Source organism: Geotrypetes seraphini, chromosome 14 (assembly GCF_902459505.1).
Source record: "Geotrypetes seraphini chromosome 14, aGeoSer1.1, whole genome shotgun sequence".
NCBI lineage: Eukaryota > Metazoa > Chordata > Amphibia > Gymnophiona > Dermophiidae > Geotrypetes > Geotrypetes seraphini.
In genome coordinates, this window is record NC_047097.1 from 997,564 (window position 1) to 1,017,535 (window position 19,972).

A 19,972-nucleotide genomic window follows, 5' to 3' on the forward strand; every position below is an offset into this window, starting at 1 on the left:
TACAGGAAGGGTGGTAGATGCATGGAATAGTCTGCTGGTAGAGGTGGAGACAAAGACTGTGAATTCAAGAAAGTGTGGGAGAGGCAGGTGGGATCTCTTAGGGAGAGGAAGAGATAATGGTTACTGCGAATGGGCAGACTGGCCTTTATGTGCCATCATGTTTCTATCTTAAGACAACCAATTCTTGGTTGTGGATTTATTTTCTTCTAGATGGGGATGGGACTGTTTAAGATTTGGGAGCCTTGTTTTGTGGGGTTTTTATTGTCAGTTGTGTATGGGCTTGTTACAATTCACAATCAGTGTGTGGATTTTCTCCTGTTATGCTGTTTATAATAAAAAATATTCTGTAAAACAAAAAAAAAACCCTCTAGACATGGTGAAACTGATGGGGGGGGAAGGAGAATGAGAATGAGAGGACAAGAAAAAAGCATAAAAGAAAAGTGGAATGACAGCCGACAGAGTTGATTACAAAGATTAAGACCAACTTAGAAAGAGAAGCTAAACTGTTCGAACAAGACAGGAGGGAGAGAAAGAGACGTTTGCCACTCACGTCATCCTCAGTCCGCAACGTCACCACAGCATCAATCATCTTGCGAGGATTGTTCACACTGGAAACTGTCAGCTTCCCCAGGGACCCTGCAAATTGCACTGAAAAAAAGAAAAAAGCATAACTTAAAAGGGGCCTATTTTCTGGCACACGTGCATACACATCTCTCTGCATTTGATGGTCTTCTTTACCTCCAGAAAGCTATCTTGTGTGGTTAAGAAGAGCTCATCGTGCACAGGAATGGGTGAAGATTAGAAAAACGAGCTCAAATGATAGACATCCAGATCAAACTAGTATATATAAGGGTACAGTCGTATATATCCCCAAAAAATATATCACATCAAAAGACACCACGGACAAAAAATGATAAATAACAAAACCTCATACCCAGGCAGCCGGGACTATGCAAGTGCCCTAAGCCACCTGTATTTGAAAAAAATTCATTTTGTCTTATGCATCAAAATATATATAGAGAAATCCAATCTGTCTAAAACTGGTTATAATGGCAACAGCCTGGTATAAATGTAACGTGAAAACAGTAAAAAGTAAAGCCTTTTCCTTTTCTTTTCTTTCTTAGCTGTATTTAGCACACTCAAGGGGGAGGGTGGAGTTGGGGAGTAATTTTATAAGATATGTTATATAACGTGTATATTCTATTTTAGTTGAAAATGTGATAAAGGGTGGGTGGATGGGTGGGGGTTATTACACTATTCGATTTTTTTGTGTTAGATATTATAGTGCTATATTGGAATTACTCGTATGATGTATTTTTGTGCACTTGTTTTGATTTGAAAAAGAATAAAGATTAAAAAACAAAAAAAGTAAAGCTTATTGCAGCAGCAATCATTTTCATCCAAATTACCGCTTCCCGACAGAAAACACTTCTGTTTCGCCTCGAAAGGCTACTTCAGGGGAAAAAAAGGGGTTCTGTAAACGTTGCCACGTAACAAACTAGAAGGGCTGGCTCCTCTCAAAATGGCATATTAAAAGAAATGCTAGACTATTAGCTGTTCTACATTGATGCAAAGACAGAAAAGCCTTTCAGCACTATAGAAATAATAAATAGTAGTACTCTAGAAGTAATCTGGGCCCAAGCGTCCCAGTAAGTTTCTATCTGGGGGCACATTGCACTTTCTTAGAGGCTGTACTGGTGCAAGAGCCAGAGGTTTTTGGCAGTCTCTGAGCAGAGGAGCTTCTGTAGTACTGTTGAGAGCACCATGAGCCCCTCTGGAGGCCCGAGGTCTGCTATCTGGCAAGGACCTAGAGTAGCGAGCTGCCATGTTGGTTTAAAGGAAAGCCTACTCAAAGTGGTTTTAGATGCTGAATCTCTGGCGCATTCTGTGGGCAGAAACTTTGCTCATGACTTGTATGATGTTAGAGAACCCGTCTGTCACATAATCCACCTCCTCTAGTGCCAGCAGGTGACACACATCATCATCTGTCACTGAAATCTGGTGTGGCTTGCATGTACCACAAAAGATTCCCAAAGCTAGGGCCTCAAACTGTCTTGTAAGAACCACATCCACCCTGCGCTCCTGCACATCCTTTAACATCACAGCTTCTTTCAAGTTTCTAGGATTTATTAGAATTTGATATCCCTTAGGGTCTTAGGTCTTAGGGATATTTGGAGCATTGAGATTAATCATCAAATTTTGGCATCTCAATGGCCACAAATTTGGTCTTGGAGAATAAGATGTACACTGTCAGCATCTATGAGACAAACTTGGTTTTTTCTTTTGCATAGAGCATTTTGGACCCCTGTTAGATTACAAAAATTAAATAGTTCAATGTCTAATAGATGCTGGCATTGTAAGCTTGAAGTAGGGACTTTGGATCATCTTTTATTTTTCTGTCCCTATATATTAGCCTTTTGGAATTCGATCTGGGATCAAATAAATTCTTTATTAGATAATCCTGTAGCATTAACTTATGATACTGTGATATTTGGCATATCTATGAGGAAAAAGAGTCAGATATCGGCAAGTAATAACAAACTTTTATTGATTATGACAGGAGTTGCCATGCAACATATTACTACAAATTGGAAAGATCACACAAGACTTAATTTTAATTTCTGGTGGAATTCACTATGTCACATATATAGAATGGAACGTTCAATAGCAATACAAAATGGAAATTATAAAAGGTTTAATGAAATATGGGGGCCATTGACATTGTTTTGTAATGAATAAACATTATTTATGATTGGAAGGGAAAGGGGAGGGTTTATATAAATGAAAAAAATAAATAAAAATGTAAAAAAAGAAATATGACAAAGATTGATTCAATTAAATAATTGTATGGAAAGGGAGGGGAGAAGAAGGGTTTAGATATATATACCTTTGTTATGATCTTGATAGATTTATCAAGTGATGTTAGTAAATCTATGTATTACTTATATTGTGCACTTGCTGAAAGTTTAAAAATGAATAAAGAATTATAAAAAAAAAAAAAGAATTTGATATCCCACCTATCATTAAAAGTCTAAACTAGGAGGAAGATATGAAAGGATGTAACATGACTATAAGGAGAGGGGAGAGAACTACAATATTTCAAGAAAAGAGAGGTGGGGGAAAAACGACAGGGCAGGCAGGGAGACTTCGTGCTTCTCCAGATGTGAAATAATAGTGAAGATTATTTAATAAAGAACCTTAAGTATATTGACCAGAGAATAGAATTTTTTTTAGAACTTTCTTAAATATATTTATTGAAATCTGAAATGGGTTGGAAGAAGGTTCCACAGTTCTGACCCTGAATAGAGAAGATGGAGCTGCGATTGGTGTCAGAGAGCAGTTTGACTAACAGATCTGAGCGTCCTAGAGGGACAGTAATGTGTTAAGTATCTGCTTGTTAGTAGAACAGATTTTGAAAATAAGTAACAGAATTTTGTAAGTGGGAAATGGGAAGCCAAGGAGCAGATTTTAGTACAGGAGTAACATGGTCAAATTTCCTGTGACTAGTAATTAGGTAAAACGGGGACATGATAGAAACTTATAAGATCATAAAGGGTATAGAGAAGTTAGAGAGGGACAGATTCTTTAGACTGGCGGGGGAAATAAAACAAGAGGGCACTCAAGAAAATTGAAGGGAGACGGATTCAGAACAAATGCTAGGAAGTTCTTCTTCACTCAGAGGGTGGTGGATACCTGGAACGCGCTTCCAGAGGAGGTGGTAGAGCGGAGTACGATTTTAAGCTTCAAAAAGGGGTTGGACAAGTTCCTGAAGGAAAAGGGGATTGAAGGGTATAGTTAGAGGGGTACTACACAGGACAAAATGTCTTAAGTAAAGGATCACTTACAGGTCACGGACAGGGGGGGTCACCGCGGGTGCGGACTGCTGGGCACGATGGACCTATGGTCTGACTCAGCAGAGGCGATGCTTATGTTCTTATGTTAGGAGGTACATTTGGTAACTTGAATCCACTTTCAAGAACAAATATCTGCTGAAATTCAGTGGTCATGAAGTAAACCCTAGACATAGTCTTAGCAACCCATAAAAATCCATCCAGGGTCTCCCACTGCTATATAAGAACATAAGAATAGACTTTTTGGGTCAGACCAATGGTCCATCAAGTCAAGTAGCCCGTTCTCAATGGTGGTCAATCCAGGTCACTAGTACCTGGCCAAAACCTAAGGAGTAGCAACATTCCATGCTACCAATCCAGGGCAAGCAGAGGCTTCCCCCATGTCTTAATAACAGACTATGGACTTTTCCTCCAGGAATTTGTCCAAACTATTCTCTGAGTGAAAAAACATTTCCTCCTATTGGTTTTAAAAGTATTTCCCTGCAGTTTCATCAAGTGGCACCTAGACTTTGCAATTTTTGAAAGAGTGAAAAATCGATCCACTTGCACCCGTTCTACTCCACTCATGATTTTGTAGACTTCAATCATATCTCCCCTCAGCCGTCTCTTTTCTAAGCTGAAGAGCCCTAACCTTTTTAGTCTTTCCTCATACAAGAGGTGTACCATCTCCTTTATCATCTTGGTGGCTCCTCTTTGAACCTTTTCTAGTGCCACTATCTTTTTCTTGAGATAAGGAGACCAGAATTGAACGCAATAATCCAGATGAGGTCACACCATGGAGCGATACAGGGGCATTATAATACCTTTAGTCTTGTTAACCTCCCTTTTTTAATAATTCTTTTTTTTTTTTTTTTTTTTTAATATCAAATTTAACATTTCTTTATTTTTTTATTTTTTTATTTTTTTTAGTTTTTTTATTTAATTTTTTTTCCATTTAACAACAAGTGTCATAAATTTTCATACAATTATCTTAACAATACACTTGATATTTTTATAATATATTTTATATATAACATTTCTTGTCTTATTTTTCTTATGGTTTTATATATCATATAATTGTAATTATTTTTCTTATAAAGTTATACAATATATATATTGTAATGATTTTATCAATTATTATTTAAATATGAACCTTTTCCCCCTCCCTTTATTACGTTATTTTCATGTAAGAATATCATCTATTAGCATCTTGTTTGCTTTTTTGGCCACCACCGTACATTGGGGGGAAGGTTTCACCATATTCTTTACAATGACACCCAGATCCCTTTCCTGGGCACTAACCCCCAAGGCGGACCCTAGCATCTGGTAACTGTGATTTGGGTTATTGCTACACCTTGGGTTTTGGCCAGGTACTAGTGAACTGGATTGGCCACCGTGAGAACGGGCTACTGGGCTTGATGGACTATTGGTCTGACCCAATAAGGCTATTCTTATGTTCCCAATGTGCATCACTTTGCATTTGTCCACATTAAATTTCTTCTGCCACTTGGATGCCCAGTCTTCCAATTTCCTAAGCTCTGCCTGCATTTTTTCACAATCCGAATGCATTTTAACAACTTTGAAGAGTTTAGTGTCATCTGCAAATTTAATCATCTTGTTTGTCGTTCCAATTTCCAGATCATTTATAAATAAGTTAAATAGCACCGGTCCCAGTACAGACCCCTGCGGCACTCCCTGCATTTACTCTCCTCCATTGAGAAAAATGACAATTTAACCCTACCCTCTGCTTTTTATCCGATAACCGAAGAGGAGGGAGACTGAGGAGGGAGTACTATTTCGGGCTGTGGCCCAGAAGTTTGAGTTTGTTGTACGATCCGCTAAAAAACAGCTATACCAACAAAGGGTGGAGGGGGCTGTAAATAAGCCTCATGAGCTCTTTCAAGTTGTGAGCGATTTGAGTGGGGAAGGAGTAAAGGGCTGCCCCCTGTACATTTTCTGTGGATGAATTTAACAATTTTTTTGTAATGAAAATTGTGCTCATTGCTAATACACTACCAGTGGTGGAAGGGGAGGAGAGACTGCTTGATTGGAGGGTTGATAAAGGGGAGGAGTGGAATGCTTTTCAAGGGATGGAGGAGGATGATGTGCGGGTTGCTTTAAGTTCTTGCAGACCCACGCAATCCTCTTGAGATCCTTGCTCTATAGGGGCTTTGAAGAAATTAGCGGGGAAGGTGGTTCCAAAACTCACTAGGATCATCAATGTAATTTTGAAGAGTGGTGAAATTCCAGAGTCATTGAAAATTTCGACAGTTGATGAATGACAAAAAAGTAGGGTCCAGAGAATTGAGTAATTTCCATCCAATAGCGTCAAAAATAATGGAAAAGGTGGTTTATTCCCAACTTCATCACTTTCTGCAGGCTTTTTTGAGGGGGAGACAGCAGGAGGTGCTCATGGGAGAAAAACTGTCGAGCCGTAAGGAAACAGCTCTTTCTGCGGCCTTATTCAATCTGTATCTTGTTCTGCTGTTGGATGTATCTTACCAACTGTATGCTAATGACATCCAATTCTTTTTCCCCATTGAAGGTGATTTTGAAGGGGCATCATCACGTTTACAGTCGGTAGTGGTAACAATTAAACACTGGATGGACTGTAACAGGTTGAAGCTAACCATTCAGAAAACACAGGTGTTGTGTGTTACGAGAACTATGGGTGCTAATGTTCCGGAGGCATAAGAACATAAGAATTGCTGCTGCTGGGTCAGACCAGTGGTCCATCATGCCCAGCAGTCCGCTCATGCGGTGGTCCTATCTGAGTCTAGCCTTACCTGCATATGTTCTGGTCCAGCAGGAACTTATCCAACCTTTTCTTGAATCCCTGAAGGGTGCTTTCCCCTATAACAGCCTCCAGAAGAGCGTTCCAGATTTCTACCACTCTCTGGGTGAAGAAGAACTTCCTCACGTTTGTAAGGAATCTATCCACTTTTAACTTTAGCGAGTGCCCTCTCATTCTCTTCACCTCGGAGAGGGTGAACAATCTCTCTTTCTCTACTAAGTCAATTCCCTTCAATATCTTGAAATGTTTCAATCATGTCCCCTCTCAGTATTCTCTTCTCAAGGGAGAAGAGGCCCAGTTTCTCTAGCCTCTCACTGTACGGCAACTCCTCCAGTCCCTTAACCATTTTTGTCGCTCTCCTCTGGACCCTTTCGAGTAATACTATGTCCTTTTTCATGTACGGTGACCAGTGTTGGACGCAGTATTCCAGGTGGGGATGTACCGGTACAGCAGCATTATAACCTTCTCAGATCTGTTTGTGATCTCCTTCTTAATCATTATTAGCTTTCTATTTGCCCTTTTCGCCGTCACCGCACAAGAGAAGTCTATAGGCCATTTTTGAGATGGCTGGGGAAAATCCACTGTGGGAAACTGCACGGGACACCAGGAAATTCTTTTTCACTGAAAGGGTGGTTGATCGCTGGAATAGTCTTCCACTTCAGGTTATTGAGGCCAGCAGCGTGCCTGATTTTAAGGCCAAATGGGATAGACACGTGGGATCTATTCACAGAGAAAGGTAGGGGAGGGTCATTGGGGTGGGCAGACTAGATGGGCCGTGGCCCTTATCTGCCGTCTATTTCTATGTTTCTATTGTGCGGACAGTTTCATTGACTTGTCTACAAGTACTCCCAAGTCTCTTTCCTGGGGGCTCTCTCCGAGTATATCACTGGACATCCTGTATTCGTGCATATGATTTTTGTTACCAATATGCATCACCTTGCATTTATCCAAAGATCTCAATAGGTATACTTTGGAGGAAAGGAGGGACAGGGGGAGATAAATGTGCATGAGGTGAGTCTCTTTCAATTGAAAGAAAACTCTGGAATAAGGGGCCGTAGGATGAAGGAGAAAGGGGATAGACTAAGAAGAAACCTCAAAAAATATTTTTTTATAGAAACAGTGGTGAATGTGTGGAACGGCCTCCAGGTGGAATTCAAGAAAGCATGGGACAAGTAAGGGAGAGGATGTGATAGTAGATGGTATGGATAGGCCATATAGTCTTTATCTGCCTTCATTTTTCAACATTTCAATTTCATTTTTTTTTTGGGTCACCAAGCCGCAAAATGGTACAAATTGTTAAATGGATTTTTAAATAAAAAAAAGAAAACTGGACTTAGGGACAGTGTTCCCTCTAAGCGGGCGGGTGTTGTGAGCAAACTTTTTTCACCGTGAGCCAAAAATATCGGGCGCCAGCAAGTTATGAGCCAACTCGCCCGATTCTCCTCTCGCCGCCCTGCCATCTGCCGTACGCCTCTTCCGATTGTGCGCTGTGACGAGAAACGTGTGCGCTGCGATGTAATATTTTGTGCGCCAGCGCAGCTTAGCGGGAACACTGGTTCAAATGGTTTTATTTATTTCCCCAAATTTATTTTTGTTATACGCATTGAAAATATTTGATATTGCGTTTAAATCAAAATCTCAATAAACTTGAAACGAGTGCCCGTGAGATTGTGGGAGGGTTAAATACTCAAAACTTAGAAGTTTTTGCTACGCCAGCTTTCTGGTATCTTTACATACAGTGGCGTACCTAGCATATGTAACATCCGGGGCCCATCATTTTTTGGCACCCCCCCCCCATCTGTAAGAAAAACATGATTTTTAGTAACAAACCACACGTCACACATGAGTACCTAGGAAAAGGCAGCATCTTACATATTGCAGTGAGCAGTACATCAATACACCCATTGTAAAACTAAACAAGCCAGACCAGCACAGATCAATCCTACACCGTCAATCCTAACAGAAAACACACAGAACACAGAAAACACCTTCGCCTAGTAAGGAATATGTAATCACAAACTAACCCCTCCCTCTTTTACAAAACTGTAGTGTGGATTTTAGCTACGGAGGTAACAGCTCTGATGCTCATAAAATTCTGAGCATCAGAGCTGCTACCACCAAGGCTGGTGCTAAAAACGCTTCACAGTTTTGTAAAAGGGGGGATAAAATAAAAATACATAGACAAAGGTTAAATTGAACCAGCAAGAAGCTGGACTCTGCATACAATGCTTCACAGAAACAGTGACACATGTCTCCTAAAGCAATAAATAAATAGAAATTTTTTTCTACCTTTGTCTTCTGTGGTTTCTCCTTTCCTCATCTTCTTGTAACTCTCTTCCTTCCATCCACTGTCTGCCGTCTCTCTTCCCCTATATGGCATCTTCTCTCCTTCTATGCCCCTTCCAGAAACTGTATGCCTCCCCCTTCCATCTCTCCTTTCACCCCATTGGTCTGGCATCTCTCTCCTCGCCTTCCCTCTCCCACACCTCTCCTCATAGTCTGGTATCTCCCCTTCCCTGATTCTCTGGCATCTCTCTCCTTTCCTTTTCTTCCATCTTTCGCTCCCCCTCCATGCTCTCACATCTCCCCCTTCCTTTTCCCTTAGACTGGCATACCTTCCTCCTACGCTCCAAGCCCTGGCATCTCCTTTAATTCCCTCCCTCATCTTCCTTCTCCCTCCAGCTGGGTATCGCAACACTCTTCCCTGCAGCTCTGCACTTCCCCACAATTGCCATGCTTCGGTTCCTCTTCTTCCTTCCTCCCCCCCCCCCCCGCGGGACCCTGCGGCACCATCAACTCTTACTCCCTCTAATGTCGGCCCTGCAGCTCCAGACTTCCTCGCACCTTCTCCCCTCCCCCTTTGGATCGCTATTATTTTAAATGTTATAGCCGCGGAGCTGTATCCATCAGTGGAGATGTCTAACCTCGGCCTGCCCCGGAACTCTTACTGCAACAGTGACTTCCTGTTCCTGCCTAGACGGGCGGCTGCTGCAGTAAGAGTTCCGGGGCAGGCCGAGGTTAGACATCTCCACTGATGGATACAGCTCCGCGGCTATAACATTTAAAATAATAGCGATCCAAAGGGGGAGGGGAGAAGGTGCGAGGAAGTCTGGAGCTGCAGGGCCGACATTAGAGGGAGTAAGAGTTGATGGTGCCGCAGGGTCCCGCGGGGGGGGGGGGGAGGAAGGAAGGAAGAAGAGGAACCGAAGCATGGCAATTGTGGGGAAGTGCAGAGCTGCAGGAGCTGTTATAGCCGCGGAGCTGTATCCATCAGTGGAGATGTCTAACCTCGGCCTGCCCCGGAACTCTTACTGCAGCAGCCGCCCGTCTAGGCAGGAACAGGAAGTCACTGTTGCAGTAAGAGTTCCGGGGCAGGCCGAGGTTAGACATCTCCACTGATGGATACAGCTCCGCGGCTATAACATTTAAAATAATAGCGATCCAAAGGGGGAGGGGAGAAGGTGCGAGGAAGTCTGGAGCTGCAGGGCCGACATTAGAGGGAGTAAGAGTTGATGGTGCCGCAGGGTCCCGCGGGGGGGGAGGAAGGAAGGAAGAAGAGGAACCGAAGCATGGCAATTGTGGGGAAGTGCAATCCCCCCAATGCGTCCCCTTACCTTACCTCCCCTTACCTTTGCGACGCGTGTGTGCACTGTGAAGAGAAACTTGTGCGCTGCGATGTAATATTTTGTGCGCGAGCGCAGGCCAGCGCAGCTTAGCGGGAACACTGCTTAGGGATATTTGGAGTATTGAGATTGGTCAGACAATTTCTGAATCTCAATGGCCACGATTTTGGTCCTGGAGATTAAGATCTACAAAGTCAGCATCTATGAGTCAAACTTGGTTGTTTTTGTTACATAGAACTTTATGGACCCCTACGCGTTTACAAAAAATAGATAGTACTAGATCTAATAGATGCTGGCATTGCAGAGTGGAAGTCGGGACATTAGATCACTTAATTTTTTTTTGTCCCTGTATAAATGCATTTTGGAAACTAATTTGGCCCCAAATTAATGAATTACTTAGAAGATCATGTAGGACTCTCATATGATACTATACTATTTGGTACAGCAATGAGAACTCAGAGTCCGATTTCAGCAAACAATAACAAACTATTATTAATATTGACAGGGATCGCCATGCAACAAATAACTCAAAATTGGAAGGACTACACCAAATTAAATTTTACATTTTGGTGGAATTCAGTCTGTCATATATACAAAATGGAAAAAACAATAGCATTACAACAGGGAAATATTCATAATTTTAAGAAAATTTGGGAACCATTGACTCGATATTCCAATGATCAGGTTTCATAGCACATTAGTAATGGATATATTAGATTGGGGAAGGGTGGGAATGTATATTATATGGATTTAAGAAATGAAGAAAGGGGAGGGTTATATTTTATGTGATAAGATGAATTACTTGTAATCACAATTTTTCATGTATTAATTGAAGTTTATGTAAAATTAAATTATTGTTAAGAATGAAAAATTTATAAATAAAATATTTAAAAAACAAACAAACAAACATTTCAATGTTTTCTATACTCCCAAATCCTTCTCCTCCTTCAAAGATTACATCCCCAGCTCTCTTTTTCCACCCAAGCACGTACCCTCATATTTCTCTGTCCCCCTATCTCCACATCGGCAGCTTGCTCTGCCCCTCTACTTTGTTCCATCTCCCACAACATACTTCCCCAGCTTGCTTTCTTCCCTCCCCAGAGCATGCTTGCACCTTGTTACGTCCTCCCTACTAGGGATATCACTATCATTCTGTACTTGTCCCTCCTCCAGTTGATATCGTGAGAAGAGGCAGCAGCTACCATTGACTGCATTCTCTCCTCTGACACCTGACTCAGGACTGCTGAATTGAACAGAGTACAGAGCCCCATATGGTTCAAATTCCTGGTTGGACCCAGCCTCTGACCTTTTCCTCTTGTTCTGCTGTTGCTGTGTGATCATCAGATGCATAGGCAGTAGAACAAGTGCTGTGAGCTTGTGAAGCCAGGCTGAATTCTGCATGGGAAAATTTCTGCACATACTTGGCACGGCACATTTGCAGATAAACACAAAGCCCCACTACAGAAGAGGCACATCTTAAAAACCATCCCTCAATCTTGGCTATTGCTTGACGCCCAGTACAGCTGAGTGATGGTTAAGATTACATGCTTTGAAATCTGAAATGATGACTGCTTTTTTATACCTGGCTTGTAATCATGCTCAAATTTGGCCATTTGAGGTGTGATAAGTTTCGTCCTCTCTTTCTTTGGACCCTCTCCAGGGATGATCTCAGCTGCTGACAATGCTTCTAACTTCTCAAAATAGTTCTGAGATGAAAAAAACCAAAGAAATGCACTTGGTTATATGAACTATCAAGAAATGAAAGGGACCCTTTCTTTAATGTACTTACTCCTCTCCCTTCCAAAAACAAAACAATTTCAGAAGCATATGGCAAAGGACTTTTCTCCCCAGCAAACAGAAATGTGTCCCCTTCCCAACTTATAGCACACACCTGATAATAATAATCGTCCAAATAAGGATCAGTACTTTGAAGTTGCATCATCTGAATCTTAGACACCCAGTCCTTTTCCCGCTGCACCATCAAGTTGGCATATGGGTCCTTCTGCAGGTGGTCCTGGTGGGATCCCCGATGAGACTGGTCTCCCCCAACTCCATTCAGATTCTTGTGCTGGCTGACATGCACAAAACAGAGTAAATCAATGAACTAGACGAGTATATTTTTCGCTCTGACTAAAGAGCTGTACTTCTGTGCCTGCAACATTTCTAAATTGCATTTCAACTTAAGCTTATTCCGTAATGATAAAAGTTTACTCTCCTTCTTCTCAAAACATAGAAAGATGACGGCAGAAAAGGGCTATAGCCCATCAAGTCTGCCCACTCTACTGACCCACCCCATTACGTCTGAGTACTAATGACCTAGTTCCTTAACTCGACCCTCGTAGGGATCCCACTAGGACGTCCCATTTATTCTTAAAGTCAAGCACGCTGGTGGCCTTGATCACCTGCTCTGGAAGCTTGTTCCAGTGATCTACAACCCTTTCTGTGAAGAAATACTTCCTTACGTCACTATCAAATTTCCCTCCTCTGAGTTTGAGAGGATGCCCCCTTGTGACCGAGGGTCCCTTGAGAAAGAAGATGTCTTCTTCCACCTCGACACGTCCCGTGATGTATTTAAATGTCTCAATCATGTCCCCCCTCTCCCTGCGTTCCTCTAGAGTGTAGAGCTGCAATTTGTTCAGTCTTTCCTCGTACGAGACCCTTGAGCCCCGAGATCATCCTAGTGGCCATCCGCTGAACCGACTCAACTCTAAGCACGTCTTTACGGTAAGAAATGCTGCGGTGACACTACGGCATATCACAGGACAGGGTATTTCATACAGAACAGCATACAGAATCACAAAGCCAGCATGCTTTCTCTGATAGCAGCCAGTCTGTGTCACGAGCATCCAGCATACATTTATACTTTGCTTTCGCTTGTTTCAAGAGAAAAGTGATACTTTTCTCAATTCTCCCAGGCTACTAATATTTAGGAATTTTTCCTCCAGGAACTTCACCAAACCTTTTTGACCATATCATCTAACAGTAACTTCCACCCTTGATTATGTGAATCACCATCAGTCACTCTGGCAAAAATGACAAAGACTAGGGGATACTCAATGAAGTTACAGGGAAATACTTTTAAAACCAATAGGAGGACATTTTTTTTCACTCAGAGAATAGTTAAGCTCTGGAACACATTGCCAGAGGATGTGGTAAGAACGGATAGCGTAGCTGGTTTTAAGAAAGGTTTGGACAAGTTCCTGGAGGAAAAGTCCACAGTCTTTTATTGAGAAAGACATGGGGGAAGCCACTGCTTGCCCTGGATCGGTAGCATGGAATATTGCTACACCTTGGGTTTTGGCCAAGTACTAGTGACCTAGATTGGCCACCTTAAGAACGGGCTACTGGGCTTGATGGACCGTTGGTCTGACCCAGTAAGGCTATTCTTATGTTCTTAGGATAAACAGGTAATATGATTAAAACTCCCACTATTCAGCATCCTCCTATATAATAGCAGATTACAAAAAACCAAATAAAGTCTTCAACTGCTTCCTAAACAAATAATTTTCTAGCCTTAACTCTAAAGGAAGCTCATTCCACAATATGACTGAATGATAGGTGAGGGCCAAAATAGAAATATGTCAATTATGTGAATCACAGCTACTGTCCAACTTAGGTTTTAAAGGCCGAGATTCCCAGCACCTAACCACGCCTACTAGGTACCATGCTTAGATGCAATTTCGAATGGCCCGGAGATGGTGGTAGGGTATCTACTGCCCCCTAACTTAGAGTGACGTTTAGCACTGGGAAACTTCAACATTAAACATTTAATGGAGCAGATCCATGTAGCACAAGTTCAACTCATTTTAAGTCAGGCTCATGCCTCCACTCGTAACCAATGCAGCTTTTGTAAAAATGGCATGGCAGAACTAAATCTCCTAGCATTACAGAAAAGGCACATAAGCAAATATTACAGGGTTTTTATTACAGTCATATATAGATTACTATTATGATAAAAAAAGACTGGGTGAAGATTTTAGAACGATCTGAAATTTGGTAATGCAAGGTCATGCCTTTGGGCTGCAAAAACCTGAAGGAACACTTTGCTTTCATTTCGGAGCTAGTCATGTCGACAAGGTATTTCTCGTAGCAAACACTCTCCACAAGTATCTCACTAGTCGGGCTTCAATGGCTGGGATGAGCTTTGACAGAGACTTCAGTAGATGGAACCTAAGCACACTACTGGGCAGAGCTTTGGATTCTTGCCCAAAAATAGCTAAGAAAAAGAAAAAAAATTTAAATTGAATCAGGTTGAGCAAACTGGATGGACCATTTGGGTCTTTATCTGCCATCATCTACTATGTTGAAAGGGGATAGATTCTGTACAAACGTAAGGAAGTTCTTCTTCACCCAGAGAGTGGTAGAAAACTGGACTGCTCTTCTGGAGGCTGTCATAGGGGAAAACACCCTCCAGGGATTCAAGACAAAGTTAGACGAGTTCCTGCTGAACCGGAACATACGCAGGTGAGGCTGGACTCATTTAGAGCACTGGTCTTTGACCTGGGGGCCGCCGCTTGAGCAGACTGCTGGGCACGATGGACCACTGGTTTGACCCAGCAGCGGCAGTTCTTATGTTACTATGCAGTCCCCTAAAGAAGGCTTTCGCTGATGTGGACTTTATTGTGGACTAATGCTGCTTTTTTGGTTGGAGTAAGACATCTCACTTGCCTCTCTTTGTGCTTGTTCAGTAAAAGCTATGCACAGACACTATCTTGTGGAGGATGTGGAGAAAAATCCTGGGCAAAGGGGTGGCTGAGAAGAAGATACCTAAATTCTTTTACCTTGCATTTCCTGGGCTGCTCCTGGAGGGCTTTGAATCTGAGTTTGCACCTGAGACAGAGGAGAGTTAAGTGACTTGCCCGAGATCAGAAGGAGCTGCAGTGGGCTTTGACTTGGCCTCCCCTAGTTCTCAGCTTCATCGTCTCTCTTGCTGCACCTTACATCAACTCCATATCTGGTAGTATTCAAATCTAGCCTAAAACCCCACTTTTTTGAGATTGGTTTGAACTCATAACTTCCATGCCTCTTTTCATCAGTCCCCCCTAACTCCTTAATCCCATATTTGTCCTGTTTGTCTGCTTGATTAAATTATAAGCTCTACTGAGCAGGGACTGTCTCAAATAGTAGCACTATAGAAATGATAAGTAGTAGTAGGCTATTCCTATCTGCCGTTTCCTCAATGCTGTTGCTCTCACCTTCTGTTGCAGCTCAACGCTGAAGTGCTGTGGCTGCTGGATTTACACTATAAAATGAGATCAGCTTCTGCTATCTAAACTGGACCTAGATCAGGCAGAGTCCATAGAAGAGAGCCTGGATGGCGAAAAGTGAAATGCAGAGAGGGAATTGAACCTACCTGTCCAAAAATCAACATGTAGATTGTATCACAATCCCTGATTATGCATTAATCATTGTTGTTGTTTTTTTTTAACTTGAAAATCTTTATTAAAAGTTTTATATTATACATGCAAAATATGGATATCAAGGCTCAAGCACTCCATAGTATGTAACAGAAGACAACAGACTCAGAAATCACAATAAAGCAAGAAGAGAACATCATTGCCAAACAGATATCCCCTGCAATGAATCACAAATCCCCCCACCCCTCCCAAGTAAACTGAAATATACAAAGTGGACACCTCCTTGTTGCATTAATCATTGTTTATATCAAACATTTCTTAATAAAATCTATTATTTTGACAGAGTGGTACTAGAGACCCTGACAAAAGTTGAAGTTGTTTGGACCAGCAGAAAGGCAACCATCTTAGGCCCTTCACAATGCACACTTACTTCCTATTCTGCAGCTGTCTCTGATATAAAATACGTCGATGCTGAGGATGTAGATGTGTTGTATCTGCTCGGAACACCTGAGGTCGAGGCCTGGAGAAAAAGACAAAAGTAAAGAAGAAAGGTAGCAAAGCTGACATGAGATTTAAAACAAGTTCTTTAATATATCAGCTCAACTCTACTGGCTGATTGTTAATGCATGTTTTGGTGAATCATTACTACCGTGTTTCCCTGAAAATAAGCCCCAGTCGCCAGCAGCAGCAGCGCTTCCCCCTGCCCGCCACGCACACACATGCCGCGCCACCCCCATCTCTCCCTCCCATCCGAACCGCGAGACAGGAATACCTTATAATAGCGTTGACAGCAATTTACACAGGCTGCTTTGCGGTCTTCTATCTCCTGGGCGCTCCTCTGCTGCATCACTGATGATGTCATCAGCAATGCAGAAGAAATGCCCGGGAGATAGAAGGCCGTGAAACAGCCTGTTATAAGGTATTCCTGTCTTGTGGTTCGGATGGGAGGGAGAGATGGGGGGGAGGCGCGGCGTGTGTGTGTGTTGGGAGGGGGGAAGCGCTGTTGCTGCTGACAACTGGGGCAGGATCTTCAGACACCGGCACCGGCATGTCCTGTGGGTTGGTGCTGCGTGCTGGTGCCAGATTGGGGTAAGGGTTTGGGCAGGCAGGCGATGCCGGTTCACAGGCGGGGGGGACATTTGCAGGTGGGGGGGTGATGTCGGTTCTCAGGGGGGGGCTCGCAAATCGAGTCAACACTCGGTTTGCAAGGCACGATTTGCTTGAGTGTTTTGCTCGTCTTGCAAAACACTCGCAAACCGTGTTTCTCGCAAACCAAGGTTTGATTGTATTAGCAACCCAACTTGGCTTTTTGCTGCCTCAGGTGCAATCTTAAAGCCTCATTTTCTAACATGCATGAACGCAAGTCATTTAATATGAAGCCTCTTTGAGAAAAACACAAAGTAAATGGAGCCCTTCGATTATTAAGCCAAACAAGAGTAGGTGAATCGCAGAGCTCCAAGAAAATGTTACTATTTCCAACTCAGTAGCCTTTTGTAAAGAAGTGCTACGATTTCTTTACAAAGCACAAAAGCGACACAAGAAGCTACCTCAAATTTTGAAGATTTGATGCTGGAGAAGCAGAGGATGCGAGAGGTGTGGGAGCCCCAAAGAAAGGTCGGAAGCCAGTGGTTGCTGACATCATCGATTCAACTCTGCTCTGCAAGAGCTTTGGGTTCATCGAAGCAAGCGGAGGGCCCACCAAACCAGACACACAAGCAAACTGACTGGGAGACATCCGTCCTGCTGCCTGCTGAGGATATAAAGACACAGAATGAATGATAAAACATACACCCCAAACCAACACAGGCTCCAAATCGCATTACATTTACAATGCTTTGTCAAAATCTTTGCAGCCTTATCCATTTTTCACATTCTGCTAAAACCTTTCAAGGTTAATGAAAATGCTGGTGAAGGTTATTGTGAGAAAGAAAATGTCGACCATTAACTATTCCATATTACATGGCCTGTAAGAAGAGTGGCAAGATGTTTATGCTTATTCATTCATCTGATATATCACAGCGTTTGCAAACAAATCTTTAAGCACTGCATGAGTGTGGAAAAAGCTTTTGTGTACTAAGGAAACAAAATGCAACACATCAACCTACTAACACCTTCCTAAAAGCATGGCGGTGGCACTAATGTGTTGTGGGGATGCTTTGCAGCAGTGGGGACAAGATGGCTTGTGAAGATTAAGGGAAAGATGGCTAACATCCCACAAAGAAGATTCATTTTTCAGCAGCAGAAAGCAAAGAGCAATGGAATGGCTCAGCAAGAGCCACGGGATACTTCAGTGTCCCATCCAAGGCTCAGACAGGAATCAAAACATTTCTGGCATAACTTGAAGACTGAAAGTCACAGACAATCTCCAGAGAAATGAGCAAAAAACTAGAACACTCTTCCTTGCAAAATTGGTAGAGGTTGGAGGAGCTGCCGTACAGCGAAAGATTAGAGAAACTGGGCCTTCTCCCTTGAACAGAGGAGATTGAGAGGGGACATGATCGAAACATTCAAGGTACTAAAGGGGATAGACTTAGTAGATAAGGACAGGTTGTTCACCCTCTCCAAGGTAGGGAGAACGAGAGGGCACTTTCTAAAATTGAAAGGGGATAGATTCCGTACAAATGTAAGGAAGTTCTTCTTCACCCAGAGAGTGGTGGAAAACTGGAACGCTCTCCCGGAGGCTATCGTAGGGGAAAACAATCTCCAGGGATTCAAGACAAAGTTAGACAAGTTCCTGCTGAACAAGAACGTGCTCTGGTAAGGCTAGTCTCAGTTAGAGTGCTGGTCTTTGACCACAGGGCATGACCCAGCAGCGGCAATTCTTATGTTCACTTATTTTCAATGATTCGTGTCTGTTAGCACTGCAGAATCAGCTTCTACCATGTACCATTTGTTGTCCGACTTGCGTTTTCGCCAGACACATTTCTCTCTTGGCTTCTTTCAGTTTCATCTGAGAGTCCATTCTGTACGCCTCTTCTTGATTTTTTTTTAAATATATATTTCATGAACTCTTTTGCCTTTATTTTCTCCACCACTAGTTTAAAAAACCATATTGATTTGCTTTATCTCTTGTTTTTATTTTTATTGCTTCTTTCACCTTGGACCCCTTTTTCCACTTCTCTTACATCCTCCCATCCTATCAACTCTTTCTTCAGGTATTCCCTCATTTTACTAAAGTCCACATATTTGTAATCCAGGAGTTTGAGATCTGTGTGGCCGCTCTCCACTTTAGCTGTTTGATAATCACTACTTCCCAGATGGGCACCCACTCGGACGTTTCCCATTTGTATTTGCTCTGCAACAAGGTAATTATAATAAGTTTAAAAAGATTTGGGGGCCATTGGCAATTTATTCTAATGATCAGACATCTTAAACACCAAAATATTGAATAAGATAAGGGGGTGGGATTCTGAAGGATAAGAATTGATAATTGATATTTCTTGGTATATGGGCGGGAGGGGTGGGCTTCTTATATAATTAGTTATTTGGAGTAATACAAATAAGAATGTCAAGTGATGAATTAAGGTATTTCTGAATGAATGTTGTACACTTGTTGTAATTTTTGAAAATGAATAAAGATATATATAAAAAAAAAAAAGCTTAACAGATACATCAAAAAAATAAAAAAAAAGAACCACATCCACTATCGCTTTTTCCCTGGTGGGTTCCATCACCATTTCTCTGAGCACAGCCCCTTGAAACATAAGAATAGCCTTGCTGGGTCAGACCAGTGGTCCATCAAGCCTAGTAGCCCATTCTCACGGTGGCCAATCCAGGTCACTAGTACCTGGCCAAAACCCAAGGTGTAGCAATATTCCATGCTACCGATCCAGGGCAAGCAGTGGCTTCCCCCATGTCTTTCTCAATAACAGACTATGGACTTTTACTCCAGGAACTTGTCCAAACCTTTCTTAAAAACAGCTACACTATCCGCTCTTACCACAACCTCTGGCAACGCATTCCAGAGCTTAACTATTCTCTGAGTGAGAAAAAATTTCCTCCTATTGGTTTTAAAAGTATTTCCCTGTAACTTCATCGAGTGTCCCCTAGTCTTTGTAATTTTTGACAGAGTGAAAAATCAATCCACTTGTACCCATTCTACTCCACTTAGGATTTTGTAGACTTCAGTCATATCTCCCCTCAGCCGTCTCTTTTCTAAGATTAAGAGCCCTAACCTTTTTAGTTTTTCCTCATACGAGAGGAATTCCATCCCCTTTATCATCTTTGAACCTTTTCTAGCACCACTATGTCTTTCTTGAGATAAGGCGACTAGAATTGAACGCAATACTCCAGATGAGGTCGCACCATAGAGCTTTTTTAATAATTCCTAGCATTCTGTTTGCATTTTTGGCCACCACCATACATTGG

At 42.2% G+C, this 19,972-nt stretch overlaps 1 protein-coding gene across 4 annotated transcripts in view; it reads right to left on the reverse strand.

Annotated features, from left to right (window-relative positions):
- The window catches only part of PATL1 (PAT1 homolog 1, processing body mRNA decay factor), a 108,892-nt gene that overhangs the window by 57,635 nt on the left and 31,285 nt on the right, over nt 1-19,972 (reverse strand). For 3 of the 4 annotated variants that reach the window (XR_004537013.1, XM_033920968.1, XM_033920966.1), the window contains exons 8-12: nt 17,152-17,354; nt 16,035-16,124; nt 12,139-12,319; nt 11,830-11,953; nt 551-648 (exon numbers count right to left, since the gene is read on the reverse strand). Coding sequence is in view for 3 of the 4 variants with exons in the window: in XM_033920968.1 (XP_033776859.1) it covers nt 551-648; nt 11,830-11,953; nt 12,139-12,319; nt 16,035-16,124; nt 17,152-17,354 (696 nt within the window). In the remaining variant the exon portion in view is untranslated. The remainder of the gene's footprint in view (nt 1-550; nt 649-11,829; nt 11,954-12,138; nt 12,320-16,034; nt 16,125-17,151; nt 17,355-19,972) is intronic. The other variant, XM_033920967.1, reaches the window with a different exon arrangement.